The following is a 25,852-nucleotide window of genomic DNA, read 5'->3' as shown; positions in this document are numbered from 1 at the left end:
TCAACCCACAAGTAATGTGGAAATGCTTTGTGAGCTCAAATTGGAATCACTGATGGGAAGCTGATGTTCTTTACACAAAACACTGTCGAGGACATATAGATAACTGATACTTATGACAGACTGTAGAACAATTATTCTGCCATCAAGATACATCTCGTGGAAGGACTGCAAAGACAAGGTAAGAGAAGTCAGTTCTCATGCTATAGCAAATACAGGGTGTTTCCATAAGAGTGTGCAAAAATTTAACAGGACATAGAGGAACCTGGTGTCTGGGAAGCCAGCTTAAGGAGATAGTAGGAATAAAATCACATTACTTTGTTCTTTTTTATTTACATTAGTTACAGTTAACTGCAAATACCATCACCGACACAATGAACGTAACATTTGTACTGTATCTTACAAAATGTACTGAAACTGAAGGCCATCAACCTCAGTGCAAGCATGACATCGGCGAACAAGATTCTGATGCACCCTGACAAATATCCTTGGTGTGTTAGAGTCATATCACAGGCAGCTACAGTTCTGCCAACAAATTCCTTTGCCATATCCACTGGGGTCTCATACACGTCCCCAAAGGAAATAATCAAGTGAATTCAGGTCAGGTAACCTCACAGGAATAGGACCTCCTCTTCCAATCCAGTGACCAGGAAATACAGCATTGAAATTGTTGCAGCCATCCACACTGAAGTGAGGCGGCGCACAGTCATGTTGTATCCACAGCTCGGGTAGAATTCTCCAACAACTCAGGTAGAATTCTTTCCATGAACATTTAAGTGCAGTAGGCCATTCAGATGGCCAGGTAGAAGGTATGGCCCAATGAGATTATCGCCCATAACGCCGGTCCAGATATTCACAGCTAAACATACTTGATGGTGTTGCTGTACTACAGTGTGAGGGTTTGCCTCATCCCACACATGGCTATTCCTGCTGTACAAAATACCATTGTGATCAAATGAGGCCTCATCAGTAAGCAGTACATTTTGGAGGAAATCTGGTTGATCAGTCCATTGTTGGAGTAACTAATGAGTCATTGCGACCCTTGGTGCAAAGTCAGTCACAAGCATTGCATGGACTCGTTGTGGGTGATATGGATGTAATTGTTGTTTGCGATAGGCTGTTCCATGAGAACATGGACATAACCCTTAAAAATTAAAAATATTCTTATTACAAATCTGATTATCAGTTCTGTTAGCTCAAACAATTTTTTTTTTTAATTTGAAGCTTCGTTTTCATGTTAAGAAGTGCTGGAACTGAACAAATGGCTTATAGCTTGTCTAAAATTTCAGCTTCTATAACCTCTAAAAATTAGTGTAAAGTAATTTATTAACAGAAAATATCTGGAGAACTTAAGCCAGCCCATTTCAATAGCTTATATCGATTTTATTTAATTAGTGAAGTCCCAAGGCTGATTTATTTTTTGATGTTATATCCTTCATTCCGTTACTGAAAAAAGCCTGAAATTTGTTTTTTAGGGTCAATGCAATTTCATAGAATCCTGAAAGTAGGCATGCAAATACAGATTTACAAGATAGATAAAAGTCTCACAGCAGAGGAAAATATATTCATTATAAACAATATTTTGTAAAGGTAATAGAATGACACACATGCAGTAACAAAATGATATAAATGGAGTAATGGAATGACAATAATTTTATAACTGAATTTGACTGACGTTCCTTAAGATGTTGTAGATCAAATACATTTATATGTTGGCTATACTGCAATTTTGTATGTTAGCTATACTGTTAGTAACAATTGGAGGGAAAGTCCCACAAACCAAGAAAGTACTTTTCAGAGAGAAGAAACTCATATTCAGTGAGTCTGAAAAGTAATTGCTGAAAGATGAGTTAATAAGCTTCTTTAGTGAAGATTACAATGAAATGACTAAATGGTTGCATACCACATGTAGAATGGAGTTAATTATTTTGATAAACAGTATTTCTTCTTCCATAACCTATTCTTTCTCTGGGAAGCAGTGGCAATGCCAAATTATAAGAAAACCTCGATAGAAGTTACTGACTTCCTATGAACTGCAACAGAACGTTGATTATCTTTGAAGGTTACTATGTACTATACCTAAATAACAGAGACATTTTTATGTATTTTGTTTTTAGAAGATCACTATATTGAATAGAACATTTTATTTACAATAGATATTGCTTTTTTTAGCAATTCCACTGTTTCCACAATAATTCTCAAACAAGATATTTCATTTTTACAGTTGTTAATCATGCCTCTCACATCAGCTAAGAAAATGAGAAAGTACCGGAAATGGCTCAACGGGAAAGGGTTAATGATGAGATTAAGAGAAAGGGCAGGGAAAGGAAAAGGCTGAAATGGCAAAGTTTTAACTGCTGCTCAACTTCAGAAGCGAAGAGAAAAAGAGAAACTTAATCAAGGGAAATTCAAAAATAAAGTTAGAGGCACCAGTGAAGGCAGTGGTGGTGATGCTTGCGTCATCTACACCAATCGTCCATATAAATCTCCAGCTACATTAAGGAAAGCAATTAAATGTTTGGAAACTATGTTTATCTAGAACTCCAAGAAAGTTGTATTGGAATTAGCTGCTGCTCATGGAGATTTGGTAAATGAAAAACAGGTGAAAAATCAGATTCAATGCTTAAATCCAGGCACAAAAGAAGCTGTTGCTACATTTTATGTTCGAGATGACATTTCGTGACAAACTCTTGGAACAAAAGATTATGTGATTATGAAGGATAAAGAAGGTGGAAAAACCAAAGTCGAGAAGAGGTACATGATCCTGACCTTGAAAGAGGCACATGCTATATATCAAGAGGAATTCCCCAAGATGCCAATAAAATTGTCCAAGTTCTGTGCATTGAGACTAAAGTTAGTGTGCACCTTACAGGACATACCGCACAACATGTGTCTCTGCCACTACCACGAGAACGTAAAGCTACTTTTGAAAATTATAAACGAGGTTGTTCCACAAGTGAAAACCACATTTTCTGACTTAATTAGCATAATAGTTTGCAGTCAAGAGAAAGAAGTTCGTGATGTCAAAATGTGAAAAGTGCGCAAATGTATCTTTGAAAGATAACTATTCTTAGGATGAGAACTTAATGAAGAAGCTGATCAAATGGACCTAATGGCAAACAGTGAACCAGCGAATCACTCAAAGAGATTCATGGTACTGTTGATCAGAGTCTTGAGGCTCTTTCAAGCATGCTGCCCCAGTTCTTACAAGATACATTTATTAAAAGACAACAATCAAAATTTTGTGAAAACAAAAAGTATTCTGCAAACAAGGAACATCATCTTGGTGCAAGTAGATTTTGCAGAAAATTATACTGTTCAACTGCAGAATGAAGTCCAGAATGCCCATTGGTTAAAATCAAAGTCAATTTGTTTACAGCATATGTTTGGGACTCACAAAATGATGCATGTTCTTGTGCTGTTGTTAGTGATGAACTTGATCATAATAAATACTCAGTGCATGCTTTCGTAAGTAAGATTCTAGAGCACATTATATCCACAAACCCAGAGGTAGAATCATCACATTCATGAGTGATGGTGCAGCCAGTTGATTTAAGCAGTGTTTCCTGTTTGCCAACTTGGCATTTTTCTGAGAATGCAATGGAATAAATATTTCATGGGACTTCTTTGGTACATAACACAGCAAAGGTGTCTTGGATGGAACTGTGGAACTGTTAAGTATGCATTCTGAAATATCTGCAAATCTGGGAAACACTTACTATCTGGTGCCGAGGACTTGGCAAAAACTGCATGTGAAAGATGTCATGGCATAAACATCTATTATAAATGTGCCTTGAAAATTGCAGAGAATGAGGAGGAATTAGATCAAATGTGGAAGGGGGATAGTTCCAATAGAGCAGACCGAAACTATCCATGCTGTGACACCTATCACTCCATATATAAGTGGTGTTCAAAAAGAAACGAGCCGGAGGCATAATTACAGAAACCAGTACCTGTATGTTAGAAGTATTGACACTGGCTGTTGAGACACTTGTCCCCCTGTGACGCAAGTCGGTTAATGGTTGGTTCATTAAATTCTCGGGGCTGTGATGTTAACCAGTTCCGCACGTACAGCTAGACGTCATCCGAGATGAATCATTTGCCCCTTAGAGCCTTTTTAAGGGGACCAAAAAGGGCGTAATCACTGGAGGAGAGGTCAGGACTGTATGGAGGACGGCCGAGAACTTACCATTTTAATTTCTGCACAAGAGCCGCGACTGTGTTGGCCTTATGTGGCTTTGCATTTTCGTGGAGCAGAATGACCCCACAGGTGAGATTGCCTGGTCATTTTGATTTGATCGCTTGGCAAAGGGTGGTCAAGGTTTCCGAGGAACGCTGGGCATTCACTGTCGTCCCTTGCTGCAGGAAGTGAATCAGAAGGGGGCCATTTTGGTCAAAGAAGTACATTAATATAGAGGCAAACAGTTCACCTCGATCGACGACGTCCAGCTGTATGTCCGGAACTGGTTAACATCGCAGCTCCAGGAATTTTATGAGACTGCCATTCGCCTCCTTGTGTCACAGTGGAACAAATGTCTCAACGCCCAGGGTCAATACTTGTAACATACAGGTACTGGTTTCTGTAATTACATCTCTGGCTCGTTTCTTTTTCAATGCCCCTTATATTATTGAGTATCAGCATTACTCGCTATCTCCCTAGAGGTTTGTGCACTGTTTCAAAAAGCGATCTCCAGCCAAAGAAAATTCACAGGGCCTGATCAATCATACGGCCTTGCATCAAGGGGATTTAGCTCTGGTTTCCTATGCTGGAAGAAACAGATCAAGATTTTTTGCGGGGCAGGTGATTTATGTTGAAGATGGTTACAAAATTTCATTTCTTAGAAAGAATTATGCAAATGGAAGGTGTTTACATTTCACTCAAAAGGAAGATAAATATTGGGTAGAAAAAGACCAAATTGTAGAGAAACTAGGTGCACCTACTACAGGCCAGAGGAATAAGTACTATTTTCACTGCATACTCAGCATTGCAGAATAAAACTGGTAATTTTCAAGTGAAAGTGTCATTCTGTTACTATTAAGTGTCTTTCCGTTACCAATGATTTTTTTATTTTGTTAGTAACATATTAGTTTAATGATTTATCTTCTGTGCCATTTTGTTTCCGTTTCCCATTTATTCCTCTGCACAATATAATTTTTGTGAATTTTTATTGGAAATGGGCGACCTGAATCATTGTTGCGTTATAAATGAGAACAATATGCATGTCTGAATTATGTCATTCCGTTACCAGAAAGTTTTTTTAAAAAGAAATTGTGTTCCTTTGCTTATGTAGAAAATGAGATATCAAATTTTTTGTCTTTTATCATGTTTCTTGGTCTTTTCTATGCTTAAAGTGCAAAAACAATTACTGAGTGTCATTGCAATACTCATGGAAGTACCATGGAGCACTTGCAACATGCTACTACTAGCGTCCATTTCAAGTGCAGCACGATATTTGTGGTAGGGTCCGTTGCAAAATGTTCCTGCACTTCTCTTCAAAATTGGATGTGCGAGAGGCACCCATATTGCCAGGTTCCTCATTTCTTCTTTCCAGTGAACCGTCTCCCGCAGTCGTTGATTGAGAGAAATAAACACTCATCATGATAAGTGATGCCTGTTAGGAAATTGTTTCCTGTACAGCCTTTCGACAGTGAGAGCACTGCAGGATACTTCTCCATACACAAGGTTCATGTCAGTGAGTTCTGCGAAACTCTATCAGTACTGCTCCATCATATTGTACTGTATGTCTCTGAATAGCATTGAGTAATGAATGGGTCTGTTGTTGACTCATAGCACATTCTGTCATGAGACAGTGTAAATATACGATGCAACAGAGCCACCTTAGGATCAAGTAAAGTAAACAAAACTTGCATCATCACTTCCTAATAATCACGTTCGCCCTCCTTGTTTCCTTGCAGAAAGTAAACAATGTACATGTAAATAAACAGTATAGTACATGTAAATTTGTACACATGTTAGTTGTAAATAAGCTGGAAAACAGTCATTATAGACAAAGTGATTGACAAGTTTACTTCCATATCTCCTTGAGCTAGCTTCTCCGACTCCCCGCCTCCCTCTCCACCCACTTCAAATTGTTCAGAGGAGCATTCTTCATGTCCTGTTACATTTGTGCATGCTCTTACAGAAACACTTGGTAGAAAGTCATTTTTCCCTTGCTCTGTTTGTGAGTGGAACAGGAAAGAAAGTGTCTAGTAGTGGTACAAGCTATCCTCTGCGTGCACCATATGGTGGACTGCACAGAATCCATGTAGATTGCTGTTCATATTGATCTGATTCCATGTTGATGTTGTATGCCAAACTGATGCAACCAGTTCGTACATTTAAAGGGAAGTTCTGGGAGTAAAACGTGAGACAGCAATGTGAGTATGGGGACAACTGACAGATTAAAACTGTGCCCGTGAAAGGCAAAGGCCCTAGTTTGAATCTCAGTCTGGCACACAATTTTAATCTGCCAGGAAGTTTTATATCAGTGCACACTCCACTACAGAGTGAAGATTTCATTCTGGAAACATCCCCCAGGCTGTGGCAAAGCCGTGTCTCTGCAGTATCCTTTCTTCTAGGAGTGCTAGTTCTGCAAGATTTTCAGGAAAGCTTCTGTGAAGTTTGGAAGGTAGGAGACGAGATACTGGTGGAATTAAAGCTGTGAGGATGGGTTGTGTATTGTGCTTGGGCAGCTTGGTGGTAGAGCACTTGCCCGTGAAAGGCAAAGGCTGGAGTTAGAGTCTCAGTATGGCACAGTTTTAATCTGCCAGGAAGTTTCAGTCTAGCTTCAGCTGCCAGAGACTGTGGTCATGAGTGTGTGAGTTGTGTTTGCGTGTGTGTTGGGGGGGGGGGGGGGGGGGGGAGGATCTATTTTTGACAAAGGCCTTGTTGCCCAAAAGCTTATTTTGTAACAGTCCTTTAGTTGTGCCTATCTGTAACCCAGCAACTCTGCTATATGGTAAATAGCGACTATTATTTTCATAATATTGTAGCACTTGTTATTTTTTTGACAATCCCCAGTGGTTCATTGTCTACAGCATCATCATTTTGCTTCACCTTTACACCAAAAGCTGACATTCTGCTAGAACTCAACTTGTTAAGATTGCTGATATAAGTTAATTCCCATTTTCATCCAAATTTAGGTTCTTATAGTACATATGAATGATACCCTACTTTCTTCACTGCTCTGTATGATCTGTTGTAAAATAGACAGAACATAGCATCTATTTTCTCCTGGATGTCAGCTTTTTTTATGGTTCCATATCAAAACTACTTCTAGCAGTCATGTAGTTTTCTTTTTTTCAGCTTCTTTCCCTTGCCATGAATTCTTTCTAGAGACAGGGAGATTTTCTCTTTTTTTCTACTCTGGCTCAGGTGGCAATGGTACAGTTTCTTCTATAGATTAATCTGTCGTCCCATTGGCACCCTTTGATCGTGGAAAGGGGAGTGTTTTATTTCAGGTTCAGTTAGGTTGATTACTATAAAAGGCTCTCGCCATGTGGGAGCTGGATTCTATACTTTCTGAGGCTAGTAATATTGCACCCAGTCACAGCAGAATAATGCTGAAGCAACTTGGAAATATGTCAAAGGAAACTCTTGTAAAACTTGTGGATAAAATATGGTAGACAAGACACTTGCCTAGCTAATGTAGGAAGGCAGTTCTGGTCCTCCCACACAAACCAGGGAGACATCAAACATACCTCAACTGCTATCAAAACATTGCCTTTATTGGATTTGTAGGAAAGATCAGGGGTAAACCATCATCTGATATGTAGGAAATTCCATAGCAGCTTTCAGTGTGAGTTTTTGAGATATCAGTCTGCCATTGACAAATGGACTCTGCTGCAGAGGGAACATGTTGTTCTGCGCAGGGAATAACTGATAGCAAAGTGTTTGATGCAGTAAAGTCATATGTACCGTTGGGAGACATTATACTCTCAAGACTGCTTCAGCAATGGGACTTTCGGAACACCTGCTTTTGTGATACTGTGCTTTCTATTCCCATGTTTCTAGATACATAGTTGGTAGTATTCAGACTGACTGATTTGAGCAGGAAATGGTGCCCCTATAGCAGTATAGTAAGTGTAAATCTTTTGTCATAAAAAGTCTATAATGTCTGTGATAATATAATATAAGGTGACCATTGAAGTGCTCGTATTTGTAGACTATTGTGCAGGTTTTTGATCCTCTTCCAGCCCTGTTTTTGTATCTAATTACTGTAAGATACAATGGGAGAGCGAGCAGCTTATATTGATTTTACATTCTACAAATAAGTATATATTTTAACCTTTCTTATTGACCTTTTAATTCAAATGATCTGCGTATGAAAAACACCATTTTAACCTTTAATGATACAGTGAGATTTCTGGGTTTCATATTTGATTTCATACTGTTGTGGTTATTACACCTAAGGAACCAGAAGCCAAGGTCCCTTAAAACACTGAAAATTTTGAAGTAGTGTATCTTGAGTAACAGGCAGACACTGTCTGCTCCAATTTCATGAAGCTGTTGTATGACCCTGAGTTAGATTATGGGTGCACAGTTTATGGATCTGTGAGTCCTATATACCTTGAGACTGTCAGTGCCATCCATCATGTGAGCATTATACTGCCACAGGTATGTACCGGACAAGTCCTATATTTGGCTACTGTTCTGAGGCAAAAGAGCTGCCACTTCCCATCAGGTTTCACTTCTTTATAATGTGTTATGTATACAGTTTCTTCACTGTTTCAAGACCACTATTTTACCAAACGTCATTGAAACATATTGATTAATTGTGTTTGTGCCGGTTATTTACGTCTTTCCTACATGATATTTCAACTGCGAGTCACACAGTTGAAATATTGTGCAGGAAAGACGTAAATAACTGGCAGAAACCTGATTAATCAACATGACTGCTCCTCACCAGGAAAGCTTGAAGAATTATGTCATTGAAACAACTGTCACAAAACAAATACAGCCTTTCAATATCCATGCAAAGCACAACATATTGGAATTCGGTGGGGGCACAAATACCACCAACAATCTGTGGTTGAAGCTGACTACTGCCAAGAGGTATTTTAAACTTTCTGAGGTACAAGAGGGACAGTACCTACAGAATATTTTTAACTCAGTACTGATTGACAAATTAACTAAGTAGCTATAGCTATAGCAAATCCTGCGGGCCCCACACATACAGGGGGCCTCCACCTGGATGTAAAAAATCTATCTCAAGTTAGATATGAATGGTATTTTACCTACTGCCCAATGGAAAGACTATTGTGTCCAAATATACTGTGAGTGGTAATAATTTTAGCTCGTGTCGAGAAGAGAGCACTGGCCACAACATATACTGTATGTTGTAAGTTGACAACAACATAAAACTTGGGGAATTCCCTAATATTGCCCAAGCTAGTTGTAATAATCCAATCAATTAGACTGGTGTTCTGTTTATTACTTATATGAAAGTAATTAATGAATACTGCATTTATGTTGATAAGTCTGCTATTGCAATTGTTCACTCCTTCTACTTTTCATGTAGTACTTTTGACACGAGGTGTCTAGTGTGAAGGTTCTTTTCATGTTGGTGGACTATTGTTTGGATAACGTATTGTAATTTTGCAGTTCCTCCTTTTCTTTTGTGTCATTGTTTTTTTGCCAGTTGCTGTGGATTATTAGGATGCAATACTACTTTTTAACAACAGTAGAAAATATTAAGAGAGCGAAATATAATTTAATCTGGTCATCTAATGATTGTGAAATTTGCTGACAGGAAAATGAGAAGTGCCGAGGAATAAGTTGAGCTTATTTGTTTTGTTTAATATTCTTCGAAGTTATAAAGACAAATAGGTTGAATGTGTATATAGCAGTATAGTTACCAGTTATCAGTGTTGGATCTGATAACAAAAAATTATTGTTACAGTCAATTTACTTCTGAACACCGTAAAAATTTATTTGCAATTCGGACGCCAGTGGTGGGTTTGACTTCTTGAAACTATCCATATAGTAGTGTAGGATTGGGTGCCAGATTTGACACCACACAGCCATCCATACTGATGTTCCCTTATTTGTGAAAATATGATGAAAATAATTTCTCATGAGTCATTAAACCACTAAAATTAACATGAGTTTACTCAGTAGCTCCGTAGCATAATGGCCGAGGCTCTAGGCTCCTGAGATGAAGGTTACATGTTCAGTTGTTAGAGAATGATAACTATTTTAAAAACATAATCAAAATAATTGTGCCCTTTATTTCTTTTTATTTTTATTCATTTAATTTGGTTTCAAATATAATTATTTTCTTAAATTTAAATTATGTTCGTTGATTGCCTCATTTCAATCATTGTGTTAAGTTTATTATTTTGCGCAAATTTAATGAAGTGAGTTTGTATAGAAAAAAGTGATTTGCCGTAACGTAGAATTCATATTTTCTCATGTTGCCAAATAGAACTTGTGTTTTAAATGTTTGTATGATGATAACCATCCCAGAAAATGTAACTTTCCATTTTGGTGTGAAAGTAAAGTGCTGTTTCATTTTATATCCTAAATTTTCTACATCTACATTTATACTCCGCAAGCCACCCAACGGTGTGTGGCAGAGGGCACTTTACGTGCCACTGTCATTACCTCCCTTTCCTGTTACAGTCGTGTATGGTTAGTGGGAAGAACGACTGCCGGAAAGCCTCCGTGCGCACTCGAATCTCTCTAATTTCACATTCGTGATCTCCTCGGGAGGTATAAGTAGGGGGAAGCAATATATTCAATACCTCATCCAGAAACGTGCCCTCTCGAAACCTGGACAGCAAGCTACAACGCGATGCAGAGCGCCTCTCTTGCAGAGTCTGTCACTTGAGTTTGCTAAACGTCTCTGTAACGCTATCACGCTTACCAAATAACCCTGGGACGAAACGGGCTGCTCTTCTTTGGATCTTCTCTATCTCCTCCGTCAACCCGATCTGGTACAGATCCCACACTGATCAGCAATACTCAAGTATAGGTCGAACGAGTGTTTTGTAAGCCACCTCCTTTGTTGATGGACTACATTTTCTAAGGACTCTCCCAATGAATCTCAACCTGGTACCCGCCTTACCAACAATTAATTTTATATGATCATTCCACTTCAAATCGTTCCGCACACATACTCCCAGATATTTTACAGAAGTAACTGCTACCAGTGTTTGTTCCGCTATCATATAATCATACAATAAAGGATCCTTCTTTCTATGTATTCGCAATGCATTACATTTGTCTATGTTAAGGGTCAGTTGCCACTCCCTGCACCAAGTGCCTATCCGCTGCAGATCTTCCTGCATTTCACTACAATTTTCTAATGCTGCAACTTCTCTGTATACTACAGCATCATCCGCAAAAAGCCGCATGGAACTTCTGACACTATCTACTAGGTCATTTATATATATTGTGAAAAGCAATGGTCCCATAACACTCCCCTGTGGCACACCAGAGGTTACTTTAACATCTGTAGACGTCTCTCCATTGAGAACAACATGCTGTGTTCTGCTTGCTAAAAATTCTTCAGTCCAGCCACACAGCTGGTCTGATTTTCCGTAGGCTCTTACTTTGTTTATCAGGCGACAGTGCGGAACTGTATTGAACGCCTTCCGGAAGTCAAGGAACATAGCATCTACCTGGGAGCCTGTATCTAATATTTTCTGGGTCTCATGAACAAAGAAAGCGAGTTGGGTCTCTCACAATCGCTGTTTCCGGAATCCATGTTGATTCCTACAGAGCAGATGCTGGGTTTCCAGGAACGACATGATATGCGAGCAAAAAACATTTATGTCTAAAGCAAACTAAGGGCATCTTAACATATGCTATGGGCACTGCACTGGCTTAATCCGACACTGTCAGTACTTTACATTTTGAATGAGCACAACAGTTATAAGGCTGTATTCATGGATGGGTCTAAGCAGCTGCTCTCTTGGTTGCTTATGTTTCTTGCAGTGTGTGCCTTCAACATTGATTTACCAAAAAAGTTTTTTCTGTTTTCGATACAGAATCTCGTACAATATTGAGAACAGTGGAGTAGACGGAATGTAGTCATGTTAAGAAATTGCTTAACTGCTGCTACTACGTGACTGCCCTTAAATCTATACAATACATGTACTCAACAGACAGGTTTTTCCAGAACATTCAAAACTCCGTTCTCCACCTACAGAGGCTGAGAAAGGAGGTGTTATCAGCTGGGTACCTTGGCAATTCAGGAAGATGAATTAGCAGATCTGACAGACAAAGGACCATGTATTCAAAATCCCACGACTCAACATGCTGTCCCCAGACATGCTGTATCCTTGCTATTTATTGAGGTAGTCTGCATCATTGAGAAGAAAGAGTAGCAGGATGTGATGGGCAATTAACAACACCTAGTAAAATCTACTACTATGCTTTGGTGTACCACCTTCTGGCTATGAAGGGGACTGTGGGTCACATTTTGGTGTGCAGATTGACAGTCCATTAATTCTCATACCATGTTAGAACTATGAAGTTCGGTTTATATGACATTGTTAGACAAGTCCCCCGCTTATTATTTTCTTTTATTTGTAGGTACAAGTTTATTTTCTAACAACACAGAACTGAAAAACTTCCAATTATTGAAGAGTTGCCTTTTGTAGGCGGTAGAGGTACAGCAATGAGTTAACCGTTCCTGTACTTTTGCAAGAACAAAACTGCATGAATATTAATCTAATATTGAACCGGTTAAATTTTCCAGATGTTTCTCATATGCTGCAAAGTTAATAAAATCACAATTATAAACAATGTAAACTGCTATTTTTTTGTGAATGGATGTACGTTCTCTGTTTTACAATTGCGAAAGCTTTTATTTCTTCCTTCTCTTTGTAAGACCAAAGATATAGTACTAGGTGGCATAAAGAACAAAAAATTTGAAGTAACTCACAGGAAAGTAAAGAAAATTAATTTGAACGTTTTATTCTTGAAAGCTAACAATAAAGTAAACATCATTAAGTGTCGTTAAAAAACCTTTCTAAAAGTAACATGAATAAGGTGATCATTCAAATGTATGTATTCCTGGAAGTGAATGTTTAGATTTTGTGTCACACTTTGAATTACTTCCTTGGAAATCACAGCAATTGCTTTTGGAGTCCTCGTTTCCAACCTAGCAGTTGTTGTTTGGTGAGTGGAGTACACGTCACCCCATGAGGAAAAAATCATACTCTGACAAAACTGGTTGTCATTGTGGCCGATAGATGTCGCAGAATTATGAAATGACATTGATGCCACAAAGCAGTTGATTGGTAGTTATTGATGCTCTGGTAGTATCGGCCATGGCTGCAGGTTTCTAAAACCAAGGATTACGAAAATTGATGAAAGTTCTGAAGTTGTGTTCTATAAAAGTCTGTAGCATATCCACTTATTCTTCATAAATTATTATTGTTGCATTCTCTCATCCTCCCCCCCCCCCCCCCCCCTCATTTCCAAAAAGTAAGATCTCATCACATATTGCGTTGATTGGTGCACCAAACTGTAACCTTTATCTTGCTACGTTTCCACGTGCTGTATGACTGGTTTGGGTGTGCAACAGTGTTAGTCATTTTGTAGATGGAAATAATTCACCAAACAGCTTCAATTTCTCCTCAAACTTTTTTTTTTATAGATTGGATTCCAAAATTTTATTTCCATTCTCCAAGATGTATGATGCACCAGTATTATCTCGCACAACACAACCACCTCTAAAAACTCTCAGATTCTGCCTCATGTTTGATGCATTGCATTTGCTTTGTTGCTGGACACTGACTGCATGAGACACATTTTGAGAATTTTTAGTGGTGACTTTCTTGTGTGTGGTGTGAGGTCATACTGGCACAGCGTACAGCATTAAAAATAGGAAATGGTCCACAAATAAAGTTCAAGGAAAAATTGTAGTTGCTCATCGTATAATTTTCTCCTTTAACCTTTATGCTGTGTAAGTCTTTTGGAATTGATAAGTGTTTTCAGATGCCCAGTATCTAATATTCTACTTGTTTGTGTAACACAAGTGTGGAAATGAACCTCATTGTACATGAAAAGATTGTCACAAAATAGCGGGTCATTAATTTTCTCATCCCCCCCCCTCTCCCCATCCCCCCTCCCCCTCTCCCCCCTTCCCCTCCCCCCTCTCCCCCTCCCCCCTCTCCCCCTCCCCCCTCTCCCCCTCCCCCCTCCCCCCTCCACCTCTCCCCCTGTCCCCTCTCCCCCTCTCTCCCCCTCTCCCAAAATTGCTTTTGCTCCATTTGGTCTGATGGCTTCAAATCCTGTACATATTGAATTTTGAAAGCTTACTGCTTAGTATTCAATGACAGGTGTCAGCTTAGGATTAAGCAGTTGTCATGGGCTCTTTCTATTGAATCACTTCAATGTTTACTGTGATTCTCTCAGTGCTTTGACCTTTTGGTGGGTTCTTTGTTAGAGATGAACCCTTCTTGTCAACATTCTCAACCCATGTCTTGATAGCATGGTAAGATGTAAAATGACCGTGATGTCCTAAATTATAATGATATAGCCCCAGAAGAAAAAATTACGTATTGACGACTGTGGTGATCACAGGGGCCAATAAGTGTTGCAAAATCATGAAATTACATGGATATCACAGAGCTATCAAACAGTTGTCATGGATGCTCTGGCAAGACTTGTTAAGTATCGAGCAGCAGTTACAGTGTAACCATACTCGCAAAGTGCCTTTGCGCCAAATGTATGTTATGGACCAACCCACTGCTGGAAAGCAACAAGTTGCATATGGAGAGATGACATTTTCAACATTTTACCCACTCTTCAGGGCTTCCACTATTACATTCAAAATACTTTCTTTCCGAGAGACATCCTGTAACAAACAAATGCGTATACCTTGACATTTTAATAGTAATAATATTAAAATGTGTTATTCAGAACATGGTTAAATCTCTTGTCTTCGTCCCTAACTATGACCCAATTTGATGTGCAGTAATGAATTATTTATAATTCATTGTGAATTTTCATTTCCAGGAATATGCAACCAAACTCTCTGGCATTAAGTCTCGGGTTTCCAAAAGGGGACGTGCAAAAGCAGAAAAAACTGAAGCTACAGTTTCTGAAAGTGTGCCAGATGCTGTTCAGCAAGATGTGGCAACTGCAGATGCCAAAGATGAGGAATTGAAATCAACTGGAAAAAGAAAAGTTCAGAGAGGCAACCTGATTCTTTTAAGAAAACAATTAGAGGAGAACAGGTAAATGTTTTTGCAGCGAAATGGAAAGTGGGGGGGATATATGTGAGGGTAAGAATTGAAATACAGTTGTATATAAAATACAGTTACATCTTAGCTTTAATAATATTTAGTTATAAATTTTTCAAATAGAACATTTTTGTAATGAAAGATGGCAGTTTAACTAGTGTGGGAGAGGCATTTACCCAGAATCAAATTCATTGTACTGGGTGGTTATAATTAGACTTTCTATTTAAAACATTATAACACGGAAACTAATCACAGTACAAGCACCAAACTTGGTAGCATTAATGTCTGGAGTATGGGATGCGTGATTTCCTTGTGTTACAGCACCACTATCCTGTTTCAACACCAGGTGCTCTGATCAGTCATTGTGATTCATAGCCTCGCGCACCTGACCAGTCGCAGTGCACTTGTGTGTGAGCTTGGACACAATGAGCAGAGCATTAATGGTGAAATTCTTATTATCAAAACAACAGTAATGCTGCAGGTGCATTTCAAGAATATCGCCGGCTGAAACAATTATGGAAGGGTCCTCTTTTTCCACATGCTGTGCAGAGCATGATGAAGTGGTTCGAATCAACTGGAGAACTGGGCATTGCTCTGGGAAGAGGCTGACGATCGGTTGCACCACAGGTGGTTGATGAAATAGCTGTTGCTACAGCAGAAAGTGCTGCGTGCAATCCTCGATCGTCAGACAGTGCGTGTGCTGTATCATGACAGTTGAACATCTCGTCATCCACTGTACGCAAGGTGCTTCGAACCATTCTCAAATGGTATCCATACAAGATCCATATCATACAGCTGCTTGCACCACAGGACACACAATGACGTGTTGACTTCACTCTTCATTTCCTCGCAAGGATTTAAGTTGACGAGGGCTGGCCCTGGACCTTCCTACGGACAGACGAAGCTCGTTGTTCTCTCACGGATGAGGTGAATACACAAAATTGCCAAGTGTGGGGATCGTCACTTCCAGTCACTGTGCATGAAGTTCCTCTGTATGGTGAAAGAATGGTGTGGCTTCATGGCTATGTTCATCATGGACCCATTCTTTTTTTAACAGGCTGGCACTCAAGGATCAAAGACGTGCAATGTGACTGGCCAGCATTAATGCGATATTCTTCACCAGCACGTCATACCTGCACTACAGGAGAGAGACACATTGAACTCAATAGTTTTCATCGCACATTGTTCGTGTAGTTCAGCTGCTTCTCCAAAACACATTTGGAAACGATTGAATTATGAGCCAATCATTTCCAAATGGGTGGCCGGCACGATCACCTGAGCTCACTCCCAGAGATTTCTGGTTGTGGGGCTACCTAAAAGATAGGGTTTATCAGGGGAACTCACACATGTGCTGATCTCAAGTGTTGCATATCAAGAGATGTAACCAGCATACCTATGGACATGCTTCCTCCTGCTGTGCAGAAAGCAATTCTGTGCTTTCAGTCTGTACTGGACACTGATGGGTGCCATATTGAGCCCCTTTTGTAGATGTAATGGTAACAGTATGTAATTAAATGATGTGCTTTAGCAGCACATTAAAAGTGTTTCAATTGAATTGATTCTTTAAAAGAAAAATTTTTTAAAAATTTTTTGATCGCTGTTCCAAAAATGTTTATTGAATTGATTCTGCACTGCTGCAGATAACCTTGTAGGTGGGGCAACCACAGTTATGAGTAGTTATCCAAAATCCCACTAAAAGACGGTGTCTCATAGAATAAAAACATACATCTTTTAGCAGTGTTTTGTTTTGAAGGACAACGAATGTTGGGTAAAGAGATTACAAGCTTTTCCTCTCTAACTTTTTAGTCACATATTCACCAGAAGATATGGCTTTTAGTGTCACAAAACCAGTAGTGATCCAGTAATAAAGGACTAAATACAGCTGATCCGGTTATTAATATCCGAGATGATTCTGCATTATTTGTCTTCCCCATGGCCTTGACATTAATGCTACCAAGTTTGCCCTTGTATAATAATTAGTTTTCGTGTTGTAATGTGTTAAATATGGAAAGTGTAATTATAACCACCTGATATTAAAATGGAACAGCCTTACAACACCGTGACTGACTGATCTCAAGCAGTCATGCCCCATTTTTAGGTATACTAAGAAGATAAAATATTGGTATAGGTGTAGGACAGGTAATAAAAGGCAAGGTACATAATTTAATATTGCCATGAGCTGTGGCATTAACAATGTGGCGTAATGGTTAGCATCACTGGCTGGCATCCTGCGGGTTGTAAGCTCCAATCCAACCACCAGCAATTATTTATTGTTCAGAATTTATCATTTTTGGAAGTTTGTAGAAATATTTTGTGGTTGTAATGTTTTTATTCTGGAATATTCACTGTTCATATAAATAGCTGCACTCTCTGTCCAGGAGTTCAGTTCTGTTGTGGCTGTACGTTGATGTCAGTAAAACATGCTTTCAGTGCTAACTGTTGAACTTCATTGACGACATTGCATTTGGATTTGGACTTGATTGTGGTTTGACATGAGATTGTTGTGTGGAGACACTGGGTACTTCAAGTAAAACACGTGCACTACCAGGACTCCAATTACACATTGTAAAAGCTATTGCCCACATGGATGGAAATCAAAGTACAATTAGTACATCATTTCTAGGACACACATATTCATGAGATGGGGTGATTCCTAAACAGCTGTAAGTCAGCTGTACATCGAGCATCCATCAGTGTTTTTCAGGAGTCTATGCTCAGGATCAGACTAAATGGGTGAAATTATTCAACCAAGTCACCAAATACAATAGTTGGGCAGATATTGTGTGTTTCACAGTTGTGTACTTTTATATGGATGTCGCAGCCCAGCAGTGGTTTAAGAGTAACGAAGAGAAGCTGAGTAGCTGTGACAAATTCCAGGCCAATCTGAAAAAAAGTTTGGCGAGAATCAGGAGCAAATCTACTCAGTGGAAGAAAAACTGATGAACAGGGCCCAACATCATAGGGAAATGATTTAATAGTACATACAGAATGTTTGAAACATATGACACATAACAGAAGCTGGCAAAATCTCACACTTGATGAAAGGAGTCACAGAAGAAATGAACCAAGCTCTTCTGGTGAAGCTGGCAAAATCTCACGCTTGATGAAAGGAGTCAGAGAAGATATGAACCAAGCTCTTCTGGTGAAGGATGTCACGACCACAGAGGAATTTGTGAGGTGGTGCCAGTGAATTGAAGAACTGGAACCGAAAAGAGATGGATGAAACAAATAGGACCGACTGCAAAATGTGGTCCCTATGATAGTTGGGGGAGACCACAATGAACTAGCCTCTTTCATACACCAAATAGTAAGAGAAGAGATACAGCAGTGTATGGCAGCCAGAAATGTCAGACAGAGTACTCAGTCGATAGCAGCCTTGAATGTTGACCTGATATGTCAGGAGGTAATAAAGAATTTTGAAGAAAAAGTGTATCGGTCTTTAACACCAATCTCTGCCACCAACCAAATGTGCCAGTAAGAATGGACTCAGCCAACTTGAACATAGGCTGCAGCCATCAAATGACAAATTGCTCAGAATGTTCTTCAAATCAATCACAAAAGGCCCGTTGACATGACATGATGGTTTGGGAACACGAAGCTCATGAATGGCAACAAATGGTCTCCAAGTAGCCGACCATAGCCATTTCCAGTCTCTCATCAGCTCAAACATTAAAAACTCAAGGTTGGAATAACAATGATATTAAGAATAGGATAGATTGCTACTTATCATAAAGATGACACATTGAGTTGTAGACAGGCACAATGAAAAGACTGTTGCACATGTAGGTATCGGCCAAAGCCTTCCTCAGCAAAGAAAACGTACACACATTCACACAAGCAAGCACACCTCATGCACACTCAGCCGCCGCCGCCACCAGCAGCTGTGACCGGAATGAGACTGTCACATGAATAGGGGTACGGAAAGGGCGGGGGGGGGGGGGGGGGGCAGGATAGAGGTGTGGGAAGAGAAGAGTGCTGTTTGGCAGGGATTAGAGACTGCCAGGCACAGTGTCAAAGGTGAGGTGTGGGAGCGAAAAAAGGGGGGGGGGGGGAGTGGAAAGGAGGAGGAGAGTGGAAAGGAGGAGGAGAGTGAAAAAGAAGAGGAGAGGAAAAGTAGGAGATAGGAAGAGGAGAGGAAAGGAAAGGGAGAAGAGCTCTTCTACCAGGCAATGCTCTTCTCTCCCTGCCACCCGTACCCTGTTATCCCTTCCCCTTCCCCTTCCCCACCCCACTCCAGATTGCTATTCACTTGGCAGGCACATTCTGATTGGCACTGCTTGTGGTGGCAGCTGTGTGTGCGTGCGTGAATGTATGTATATTTTCTTTGCTGAGGAATCCTTTGGCTAGTAGCTACATGTGTAATAGTCTTTTCATTGTGCCTGTCTGCAGCTCAACCAATGATCACTTCAATTTAACTAGAGGCCCCAGCCTATTCCACATAAACACAACCCACACCATTATGGAGCCATCACCAGCTTGCACAGTGCCTTGCTGACAACTTGGCTCCATGGCTTCATGGGGACTGTTACACACGCAAACCCTACCATCAGCTCTTACCAACTGAAATCTGGACTCATCTGATCAGGCCATGGCATTCCAGTCATCTAGGCTCCAGCTAATATGGTCATGAGCCCAAGAGAGGTGCTGTGGGCAATGTTGTGTTGTTAACAGTGGCACTCATGTCAATCGTCTGCTGCCATAGTCCATTAACACCAAATTTTGGTGCACTGCCTAACAGATACATTTGTTGTACGTTGTACATTGATTTCTGTGGTTATTTAATACAGTGTTGCTTGTCTGTTAGCTCTGACAACTCTACGCAAACACTACTGCTCTTGGCCATTAAGTGTGTTATCCAAGGGGAGCGATAATGCCTGAAATATGGTATTCTTGGCACACCCTTGAAACTGTAGATTTTGGAATATTGAATTATCTGGCGATTTCCAAAATGAAATATCCCATGTATCTAGCTCCATCTACCATCCCACCTTCAAAATCTGTTAATTTCTGTTGTTCGATCCTACCGTATTTACTCGAATCTAAGCCGCACTTTTTTTCCGGTTTTTGTAATCTAAAAAACTGCCTGCGGCTTAGAATCGAGTGCAAAGCAAGCGGAAGTTCTGAAAAATGTTGGTAGGTGCCGCTACAACTAACTTCTGCTGTTGAATATATGTAGTGCTACACAGGCATGCTTTGTAGGCACAAAGATAAATACTGGCGCCAAAACCTCTGTGTCAGTAAATAAATTGAGTTTCGACCACTGCATTTTCATACATTATCCAACGAAGTAAATACAAATTCCATATTGTTCATCTTCCAATGTAGCAGAATTTCAATGTACTACAAAAATCCGACTGGCAAGACTGTTTAGGATGTTTGTCAATATAGCCAACTCTATGTTCTGAATTTTTTCCTACCTGTGAGAACAGATGGTTGCTAATACGAACCTGATGAAATGTGAATCACATGCAGTATTCTCTTCACCATAAGAATAATATGAATATAAACATTTTGCCATGTATTCTTTCACGTTTGCTGCTATCTCATTTAAATCCTGTCTGCCTAATAAACTACGAAACTAGGGTGAGACAACAGCAAACGCGGAAGAATATACGTATCGTGTCATATTATTCTTATGCCTAATAGTGATACAGTCAGAAATGAAGCACGGCAACTGACTAGATTTTTAAATCTAAGATGACTCTAATTTCTGTGCAGAATTTGATGTACTAAAGAAGCGGCCGCAAAGATTTTCAGATGGAGAAAAATTTTCACCTAACTCTCGTTCAGATGATGTTCTATCATACGCAGTCTATTATTTGGTCCTTGTTGATCATTATCAAAGAAAGCAGCAGTGTAAGTAACTACAAATAGCAGTCTCTTGCCATTGTTTTGCTAATGAGACAATTCCTCTCTCTCTCTCTCTCTCTCTCTCTCTCTCCCCCTCTCCCCCTCCCCCTCCCTCCCTCCCTCCCTCCCTCCCTCCCTCCCTCCCTCCCTCCCTCCGTCCCTCCCTCCCATTTTTTTTCCGCGCGCGAGTGTGTGTGTGTGTGTGTGTGTGTGTGTGTGTGTGTGTGTGTGTGTAAGTGGTGGTAGCGCGCACAAAAGCAGACCGTGCCACGAGCGGCAACAGGCCGTAAACACGCACTATCAGAATGCAACAAACAAGGCATGACTCAGTACAGTAATGCATTTTCAGCTTAGAATGACGTGAACACTTATAACAAAGAAAATGGCACTTATCAGATCAAAGCAAAATAAGCAATCAATTCAAACCAGATGGAGCACGTGAAAAAGGAAGGGTACTCGTATAAATACGGACGGAGCGCCTGATGCATAGCAATGGCTACCTGGTAAAGCTTAACTGCTAAGCTTATGACTCGAACCAAACTACTGTCGCTGTATCGTCATTCATTCGACGTAAATTGTGTCTCATATTACAATGGACCAACTTTGTTTCGATATGGAGGTGCGGCCTAAAACTTTTCTCTCCCCTTGAATTTCGAGTCACAAATTTCAGGTGCGGCTTAGATTCAGGAATTTTTTTTTCCTTTATTTCGAGTCTCATTTTTCAGGTGCGGCTTAGATTCGAGTAAATACGGTAATCACGTCGGTAATCTTTTCATATGAATCAATTGAGTATAAATGACAGCTCAGCCAGTGCACTGCCCTTTTATGTCTTGTGTACATGATTCTGCCACCATATGTATGTGTGCATGTCACTATCGTATGACTTTTCTCAGCGCAGTGTAGAACACGTAGAAGAACACACTTGGAGAACAGGGGACAACAATCTGGTGTGTTTCTACTGTGAATACCCTGGACACATTCACTACTGCAGAGAAAGAAGGCTAGTTTTTGAAGACTACTATACTGCCAGGCATTAATCATCACAACACTTCTCCTCTTGCCAGTCAGTTGCAGATGATTACAGTCGACCTGTGGAACACAGTCCATCACTGCATCCTACATGAGATCACTCCTCAACGTGCCATAGCCATTCTCCGTAGCCACATGGTAGTACCAGTCACTTTCCAAGCCACTGACTTCAGGAAAACTAAATGGAGGTGAGGCCATCACAGATTCATATGTGCTGAAGGTCTCAAATGGGAAATAAGTCCAGCCAACAGGAACATGTATTTCAAGAATAACTATGAATATATGGAACATAGCCCCTTGAAGTTTTTCATTTCAACAGAATGTAGTCAAGATGTTATTCTCAGATGGGACTTCTTGCAGGTATCAAAAGAAGTCATAGAATTCGGAAGACCAGAGTCCAGATTGTCAAAGCTATTCCAACAACATAACAAAGATTGCGCTGAGCACTTGTTTGCCTTTGAAGACACCATCATCAATGAGACAAGTTCGTCATCAGTCGAGCTGCTTATTTAAACTGTGAAGCTTTTGTCCATTGCAAAAGCTACTCAGCTTTCCAAAAGAAATGTACATAACGGCAACGATCATAAGCATTGTAGGTGGTGAAGGAGAATTTTAGATCACTAATTGTCATGAGCAGCCAAAAATTGTTCCTGAAAGTTTGTGTTTTGGAGTAGCCAAACCAATCCTGGATGAAGAGCTCAGTTCCGTCTGTGAAGAATCATGTTCCTCCACTACTACAGACAACGTGGTGGAGGAAGCTACTGTGGAACTGCAAATAGGATCTGGCCTGTCCGAGGGACAATATCGGGAAGTGTTAATAATTTTTTATTGCTTAAAATCCAGAGTGGAGAAAAAGCAGACCAAGTGGGCATCAGTAAAGCACCATATCAACACTGGGGATCATCCAACAATTAGTCAGCAGTCACGTAAGTTATTGCCAGCTGAACGATGCATAATTTAGGAGGAAGTGACACCATTGAACTTTCATAGTCTCCAAGGTACTCTCCTCTGGTTCTTGCGAAGAAGAAGGATGGCACATGGTATTTCTGCTTTGACTACCAACGAGTAAACAAAGTCACAAAGAAAGATGTCAGTCCATTGCTGTGCATTGATCACACCCTATAATGCTTGAAAGGCATGAAGTATTTATCATCTATGGACATCCAGGCAGTCTAATGCTTTATACGACTAGAAGCGATGTGTAGCTGGTTTGCAAACTCTACACCTCTCTCCCATAGTTTGACTTACTTGGTATGTACAGCCAATCTTCTTCTCTGGATAGCCGGCCACGTCGATCTCCAAAAACTACTTCTTCTAAGAATAATGCTGGTTAAGAGAATTTATCAGACTCACTCTTTACTCTTGAAATAATTTGGTACTTGAAGAATACTTTTAGTTCAGTCATGGTACATTTCAACTTCCACAAAAAAACATATTCGCCCTTTCTCATATAAATATTCAAACTCGTGTGAGTCAGCCAAGTCGTCAAACATTAGACTGTATTGAGATACATTTACAACAGGGTTGGTTTAATAACCAGAAAATATGAACATGTCTTGCTTCTAACAAGTCCAACACATGAATTTCTTGAAAGTCTAATAGCATTTCTTCATTTGTTCTTGACAATCATCACAGTCACTAAACCAGCAAAGAATAGCACAGGCTCTTCTCTACACATACACTGAAACTCTATGGATCGTATAGAAGGGACTTGTCGGCCGCCGCATCCACATTTTGCTTGTGACTGTTTTTAGACCTGCACACACTAAATGCAATGCGCAGTAGGTCGAATTTGTCTCTCGCTCACTTCTATTTAAGGCCAAGTGGTTCTAGAATTTACACGGAAATTCTTGAAGCACTACATATTCCCCCCTCTCAGATCGAACACACGATTGTTTGTACCATCATCTCTCAACAGTATACCTTGTTCTTTTAATAAATGTGAATACCCTTTTTCTTATTGTTTAGCTATTCCTTATTTTTTCATTTTACTTTAATTATAAAATGTGAATATTTCAATCAATGTTGGAGTTTGCTCTTTCAATATCTAAAAATTTTGAGGACCATTTTTTTTTTCTTTTTACTGCTCTTTATACAGTCGTAAATTCCAGGTGTTCAGGACATTTGAGTACTTTATTCTTTATTCTAATTCCTTGTACTATTTTTTTCCTTAGTACGTACTAGTATCATTATTTGTAGTAGTTTGTAGTCTGGGGGAACTGTGGCAAAATAAAAGTGTTCTCTTTTGACACTCGTAAACTTACCTAAAACATAATAAAGCTAGTGGTATATAGAATTCAAACTTACCAGAATAATTCCTATTAAATGTGTGACTTCTGTCACGATACTGTCCTTTTCCCCTAGGATCAGTACCTACACCTTACATGTGGGTTGACCCTATGAATGCACTTCCTCCTTCCGTTCTGGTAGATACACTTCTATATAAAACATCCCTATTTATCAGGCCACAGGTTGTCCTATCTCTATGTAGGTACGCCTGCCCTACATCCTTAGTAAATGCCGGGTACGTCTCCCTTATCCTTTATGAGTAGGCCTCATGGTTCATTGCCCAAGTATACATCTTTATGTACACTATAATTAAATATTTCCTGGTAAAAATAAAATCTATTTTACACTTCCCTCTAACTTCTTAGCACCTCCTCTAACACCTAAGAGTCATCTTCCACTTCTCAACTTCTATAATCTTAGTAGATACTATGTCTACCTGTAGTAAATACTAGTAGTATAGTAGATACTACTATAGTCGTAGATATTATAGTAGTATACTATATCTTATAGTATATTATATACAAAGTATAGTGTGTGTGTCTGATTATCACGATTAACTCTAACCTTGCTTATCACTGTTTTATAATTATTCCACAAGCTCTCCTGCTCCTCTCTCTCTCAGCGCATGAGTTGATTTCTACCAGACACACACACACACACACACACACACACACACACACACACACACACACACACACACACACACACACGGCCAAAAACAAAGGAACAATGTAGAGATGATGTGACTTACCAAATGAAAGTGCTGGCAGGTCGACCTTTAAATATGTCTGCTTGTGTCTGTATATGTGTGGATGGATATGTGTGTGTGTGCGAGTGTGTACCCGTCCCTTTTTCCCCCTAAGGTAAGTCTTTCCGCTCCCGGGACTGGAATGACTCCTTACCCTCTCCCTTAAAACCCACATCCTTTCGTCTTTCCCTCTCCTTCCCTCTTTCCTCATGAGGCAACAGTTTGTTGCGAAAGCTTGAATTTTGTGTGTATGTTTGTGTTCGTTTGTGTGTCTGTCGACCTGCCAGCACTTTCATTTGGTAAGTCACATCATCTTTGTTTTTTTGGTATATTTTTCCTACGTGGAATGTTTCCTTCTATTATAATCAGAACAATGTAGAAATGTACACATATCATTTTCCCATACAACCCTTGGCGGTTCTTACATCCTTTTAGTCTGTAACTTCATTGTTTGTGTATTGGTATTTCTTTGTGTGTATGCAGAAGTGTTTTCGTGTAGTCTGATTCTTTGGCCTTCTTATCTGAAGATAAGTTGTAGGTTACTGGAAACCACGAAAACTAGGAAGGACTTGCGTGATAGAAGTAGATGAATATGGAAAGAGGGAAAAATAGAAAAGTCCTCAAACGAGAAGTAAGAAAGGAAAAAAAGATAGATGTGGTTGCTAAGATCGAAGAAGGGAGAGAAGACAGCCCCAAAGATGGGAAACCCTTCCCACACCCCTTCCCCAGGATCCCTGC

At 39.8% G+C, this 25,852-nt stretch overlaps 1 protein-coding gene across 1 annotated transcript in view; it reads left to right on the top strand.

The window, feature by feature from the left end:
* The window catches only part of LOC126175371 (protein lava lamp), a 166,539-nt gene that overhangs the window by 4,718 nt on the left and 135,969 nt on the right, over window positions 1-25,852 (top strand). Inside the window, exon 3 of the mRNA XM_049922138.1 lies at window positions 14,972-15,192. Within this exon, the coding sequence (XP_049778095.1) occupies window positions 14,972-15,192 (221 nt within the window). The remainder of the gene's footprint in view (window positions 1-14,971; window positions 15,193-25,852) is intronic.

Source organism: Schistocerca cancellata, chromosome 3, assembly GCF_023864275.1.
Source record: "Schistocerca cancellata isolate TAMUIC-IGC-003103 chromosome 3, iqSchCanc2.1, whole genome shotgun sequence".
NCBI classification, from domain to species: Eukaryota; Metazoa; Arthropoda; class Insecta; order Orthoptera; family Acrididae; genus Schistocerca; species Schistocerca cancellata.
The sequence above is the reverse complement of the archived record's forward strand: the minus strand, read 5'-3'. Positions and strand labels throughout refer to the sequence as shown.